General features: G+C 43.3%; 1 protein-coding gene across 6 annotated transcripts in view; it reads right to left on the bottom strand.

Annotated features, from left to right (window-relative positions):
* Nucleotides 1-1025: 1025 nt before the first annotated feature.
* The window catches only part of arhgap32b (Rho GTPase activating protein 32b), a 106512-nt gene continuing 101537 nt past the window's right edge, over nucleotides 1026-6000 (bottom strand). For all 6 annotated transcript variants that reach the window (XM_080436622.1, XM_080436623.1, XM_080436624.1 and 3 more), the window contains one exon: nucleotides 1026-5292. In XM_080436622.1, the coding sequence (XP_080292748.1) occupies nucleotides 3043-5292 (2250 nt within the window). In that variant the 3' untranslated portion in view covers nucleotides 1026-3042. The remainder of the gene's footprint in view (nucleotides 5293-6000) is intronic.

Below are 6000 nucleotides of genomic sequence, written 5' to 3'. Positions count from 1 at the left end.
CAGTGCATCAGTAACAAGTACATATTAATAAACAAGGATGTACAGTATAGCTATTACTTAACAATTTTATTTTGTCTGTTCTTAGAAACCTCCAGTTGCAGTCTAGTGTTTTCACATTCAAGCACGACTCCTTATTTCAACATCCATGAAAATGCCAGGCTTATAGATAAGTCAATATGATAACCTGCCAGCTATAGAAGATATAAGTGAAGCAGAATACATTTTCTTTTTAGACAATAGAAATGTATTGTTGTCAGGATGCTCAACCGTACTGGCATGTGCAATAGTGGAAGAATGATTCCATAACTTGTCTGAAAATAGCTTCCGCCAAATTTTCAAAGAGTAATCTTTCCCTACATTGATGACAGAACTTATTACAATAGAAAATTGAAACACCTTTAAGGCTTGGTAACACTACTTGAATAGCTGTGATTCCGTGAATTTGGAATTATAATGCATCATAATTGTATTATAAGCATACTGTAAGTGTATTATAAGCGTAATAATTGCATCAGTCTTAAGACTATATAACTAAAACAGTAAGACCACGCCACTAGTACAGAAGATATATTTACAACATTGCTCAATATTTTTCTTTTTGTCATAAGAATTTTGTTGTTGTAAATTAATGCCCTACTTGAGCATACTACAACGTCACACAGAAGTATCAAAAGTAGCAGATATACAAGCTCGAAACATGGCGCGAAGCGGCACGTTTTGAGCTTGTAGATCTGCTGCTTTTGCTATTCTTGAATTTGAAAGCTGAAAAGTAACAGTTTTGGACATATGAGGTTCCCCCCCCGACAAGAGACGTTATAGGGCATAGTAGTGGCGGACATTTTGTGGTTCCACTGATGGTAAGCCCATTCATTTCCCCCATAGAGATTTCCAAAAATATTTACATCAATTATTTTAAGCCTAGAATCAAGCCATCCAGGCTCCTGGTGAATCATGACCAAAATAAAACATTTGATTCTGTGAAGAAGGAATTTTCTTTTTTTAAATTATGATACTATATTTAATAAATACCCTTTGTCACCAGGAGCCTGGATGGCTTGATTCTAGGCATAAAATGTTACTAAACTCTTCTCCTTTTTAGGGCTAGGCAACTACACTTTGAGCTGCCACACAGGTTTGATCATACAGATAATAAATATGTCATTGTCTTCTATTGCCCTGTTACACTCGCAAAAAGTGCATGACCTCATTAATGTCATAAATGTAATGCCAACAATTATTTTACTGATTATAAGCTTAATAAAAATAAAAATATTAAAAAATATATTATGATGACTCACTTGAACGATATGACCTTATGAAGAAATTAAGTATTTTGCCACACTAGCAGGGCATTTACAGTACACTAGTATTGAGTGATTATGTATTTTTGTGAGGTATCATGAATCCCTTAATATTCACTTCATGTTATATTACTTTAAATAATTAGTTCATGAATTAGGTATGAAGCATTGTCTTAAACTTACAAGAATTCCTTTGAGCAGTTAACAAAAGCAAATATATTGGAAACAAGGGAAAAACTTTGGCCGAGACCCAATACAGTACTTGTAATAAACTCGTTGTCATGCCTGATTAAAGATATAATTGTGCTTTAGAATTCATTTACAGTAGATGGCTTATGTCTTACGAAGAAAATAAATATATTGGGCATTGTGATAAATATGTCATATGTATAACAGCTCATACAAGACTCGTAATGTACTATGAAGCTTATAATATGCATACTATGAGCTATAATACTTCTGCCATATAATGGACAACTATTCAAGGTTTACCAAAGGTTCTACTTTCAGAAGAATAATCATCTCAGAGTAATGTTCATAGTGTTAATGCAATGAGACTTTTACTTAAAAGTGAAAAAGTACCACTTCTAGGAACAAAATCAAAGGCTTTTTTCATTTTCCAACCCAAAAATTCAACGGTGGCAACATGTGCTTAACTCCAATGCCATTTTCAGCTAACTTTATTCATTTATTCCAGTTCACATTAGTTCTTGGAAATAGCTGGAAACCCCTCTTACACAAAAAAAGGTATAACAGGCATTCGTTCGTCCCTTCTTCAACTCACATACTGAATATTTTAATGAGTCCAGACTGCCGTATTGTTTGGTCCCTCTTACAATGAAGAACAAACAAGTACCAAAACATCCCATTAGATTTCAATTAAATTTGTTTATAGCAAAGTTACATAAAAATGGCACAGTCACAGAGTAAATAAGATATTAATAACCCCACTATATTAATTTAAAGTAACCCATTGCAGTTATTTGACTAACATCCCAATCTTGAGTCTCAACCCCAATTGCCAGATGTTTGAAGATAAGGTGGACACACTGCACTACGTGGCTGTGTATGTAAAGCCTGATTTAGGCTGAAAATAGCCGATCTACAAGCTGACAACGCACCATGATGCATTGTGAGATTGTAGATCGGCAATTGTTGGGGCACGATATGGCGCACAACCAAGTATAATCAGGCATAAGAATAGAGAGGGAGGCCATGATGACTTACACACATTGCCTCCTTCAATGACTTGTGCTGCAACATCCACAATGTACACAATGGATATCAAAGTACACAGAACTGTTCTGTAAGTGATAAAGAGAACATGCATTTCTAAAATGCAAACCTTAATCCCCATTAATGCTCATACCCTGCGCCGCTCCTAAAAAAAAATCAAAAACAAAAAAGATCCATTCTTACTAGTGATTCTATTCATATACATATATTTTACATTTTTGCGGTCCTGGTTTAATGTACCTCATGTCTTTAATATCATATACCTTTATGACTCAGTACCATCTCAATCATTCAGAACAACTATCTCCCAGACAATAATCTCTGGTACATTCAGTACTTTCTGTATAAAGTCTCTTAAGATTTTCTTTACAATTCATTAAAAATACATAGGAACAAAAATAATGGTCTTACAACAGTCCACTGTCCAGCAGAGGCTGCGTGTTAGCTCAGTGAAGTCTATTATTTGCTTTCTTTAACGTAGCTAAAGATAAACTGACCACTTTCTTCATTCTGTACGTATTTGTGTCTCTGACCTCTGGAGGGCCAGGTCAGTCTGAAAGGCGCCCTGTCCCAAGGCTGTGGAGTAGGCTCTGTTGTTGTGGGCCACTGTAAAACCAGGGTTGGGGAACGAGCCAGAGCTTCCACGTTTTTGAACTGGGGCCTGTGGCTGAGGTACTGGGTGGAAGTCATCCAGGTTATCATAGTGGGATGGCACCACATTGGTGCCGTGTGTCTGGTAGGAGTAGTCTCTCTCCAGGTCAGGGTTGGCCTGGTTATAGTGCTGCTGCAGTCGGACACTGTGTGATCTCTCAGGCTTTGAACGGGCGGTTGGCTCCCTAGGAACTGCTGCCTGTTCATCTGTGCTGTGGTAGCCACTGGATGTTTTAACCTTGCTCTGGTGGTGGTCATGATCAGGGCATTCGTACCGTGTTTGGAAGTTCCTTTTATTGGGGTACTCTTGCTGCCAGTGCTTGGAGCTGCCACCTCCTCCACCACCGAGCATGTCGTCCCCAGGCTCGTAATTGGTCTCGTGCCGGCCGCTCTCCTGCTGGTAGGAAAGGTTGTGTGGAAGGGAGTGTGAGGATGGGCATTTCTTGTCGCCCACTGTATTGACCTGACTGTGCTTGTCAGTATCCATATACAGGAGGACGTCAGCATCCGACACCAAGTGTCTAGCATGGTACCTCCCGTCTTTGCTCTCGGCTGCAATCAGTAGAGCTTTGCCAGGGTCAGATTTGCTGCGCAGGTGCAGGGTTTCGTAACCCGATATATCTGCAGGGGCGAACATGCCCACATTGTCATACTGAGATAGGACTGGACCCTTAATCTTCTGCCTAGCCCTGCTCTCCCTGCGGATGGAGTGCATGCGTAGTCTCTCTGATTCCTCGGGGTCCCAAGAGAGGTAAACAGGAGCTCCCTTGGACCCGTGACCGGGGGGCATGTCCCTACTTATAAAACTGTGCTCCTTCCCAGGTAGGAGGACATGGCGAGAGAGGTAGTGGTACCCACTTGCCTTTCCTGCTGGTCGGCTCGCATTGGATCCCGAATCTCTGCCATAGGAATGAAAGTGCCGGACACGTATGGTCCCATAAGGGTCCACATCATAGTAGGGTGCTTCTAGAGGGCTGCCACCCGAGTAGGGACTGTAGCGGTACTGGACACGTCCATTTTCAAAGAAAGGCTGCAGCTGGGTGACATGATAGTCGTTTTGTGATGACTGTTGGGACTGTTGGGGCTGTTGGGGTGGCTGCTGGTAGGCTTTGCACTGATACATGGGCCTGTGGTAGAAGAACATGTCATCATCGGGGGGGACCTCTGTCCGCTGGATGGGTACTGGGCGTATAGCAGGAGGAAGATGGAGCGAGTGCACCCTGCGGATGGTGGGATATCCTTGGTTTCTATCCAGATTGGCATAACCCTGACCTTGGTGTCCTAGTCCAGGGGAAATGTATGCTCCCCTGCTCCTGGATTTCATGGAGTGGTGGTAGGACCTGGGGCCCAAAGTGCAGTAGCGGTTGTCAGCACGGGCGCTGTAGGGTATCTGAGGCTCAGACACGTAGGAGAGGTGCGGGGGCACACTGTCTGGCCGGTAGTGGTGTGGCACAGACTGTGGACCCACAGGGAGGGGCCGCTGGTGGTAGTAGGCAACGCCTGGGGGCTCTTGTAAAACCGCCTCTCCTTTAGAGTGGTAGAGATAGGCTGGCTGCTGGGCAGAGGATTTGCGAGGAGAAGGAGGACGGTGAGGCAGAGCGTCCGCAGGCGTAGAGGCATCAGCCAGGCTATGGAACGAGGCCTCGGCCTGGCTGAGTGCTGCTGTGGCCAGTTTGCTTTCGATGGAGCGGATGGGAGGGGTCGGAGGCGTGGGTCCATACGAGTCTTTGTGTTTGACAGGCTCTATGCAGGGCTGTACTGGCTTAATGGCCTCCCAGGGCTTCTCGATGGGCTCTGCTGAAGTAGGGGCGACTCTAGCGCTAGCCTTTGCGTGCAACTGAGGTTGTGTTGAGGGCTGGGCTTGCGGCTGAGGGTGGATCTGTGTTTGGGGCTGTGTGTAAGGCTGCGATTGTGAACGGGGCTCTATTTGAGGGTTAGTCTGTGTTCGAGGATCAGCCGGAACTTGAGGTTGAGGCTGTAGTTGAGGTTGTGTTTGTGGTTGTGGCAGTGAAAGAGATTGCTTTTTAGCTTTTTGAGCTGCTTGCGGCTGCTGCTCCGACGGTTTTGGAAGGGTTGGGGGTGGTACAGTCTCCTCTGCCTTGACCTAGAAATGAAAAAGCATATTGTTATTTAACCATTATTTCAGATTAACTTGACCATATTTCTTTATAGAGCAGGTATATCTTGCTGTCCTAATGTCCTTTCTGTATTTGTAATGATACTGTATTACGGTAATACAGTTTTTGCAGATACTGTTTGGCAGCTAAGGTTTCACACACCTTCCACAAGTGTCACATCCCCCTCTCTGGGGAACGTGACTTCTTAGTATTGCTTGTCATATTGCTGAAGTGAAACGTATTCTATTGTTGCACTTTTTATTGCACTTTTAAGTTGCTCTTAGCTAAATGGCTGTACCGTTACATGGACAAAAATAGTTGTATAAGAAATGTATTCCTCACTTCGGTTCATGTTTTATGTACCAGCATTAACACATTAACCGCCAAGGCCGTAGTCCTACGGTCCATTAAATCCAACTGTTAAGCGCCGAGACCGTAGCCCTACGGTCCACGGTCTTTTCGCGCTGAAATTTTCCAGGTGCACTTTCGGAATTTTTTGATCCATTTCCGGTTCCGGTTTGATGGCCGGAAACTTGGGATCCGGTTTTGACGATCACGTCCGCTCCCATTCTAAAGCGCACACTGAAACTCAATTCTCTTCCTGTAGTTTTTTCTCCTCGCATATCACTGTTTAACGTAATCCGCTCTAACTACAATCATGGAGATCCGTTTGACATGCGGTTTTCACTGGGAGA

Source organism: Gymnoscopelus braueri (assembly GCF_963280865.1).
Source record: "Gymnoscopelus braueri genome assembly, chromosome: 8".
Lineage (NCBI taxonomy): Eukaryota > Metazoa > Chordata > Actinopteri > Myctophiformes > Myctophidae > Gymnoscopelus > Gymnoscopelus braueri.
This window is presented reverse-complemented; position numbering and strand designations above follow the sequence as displayed.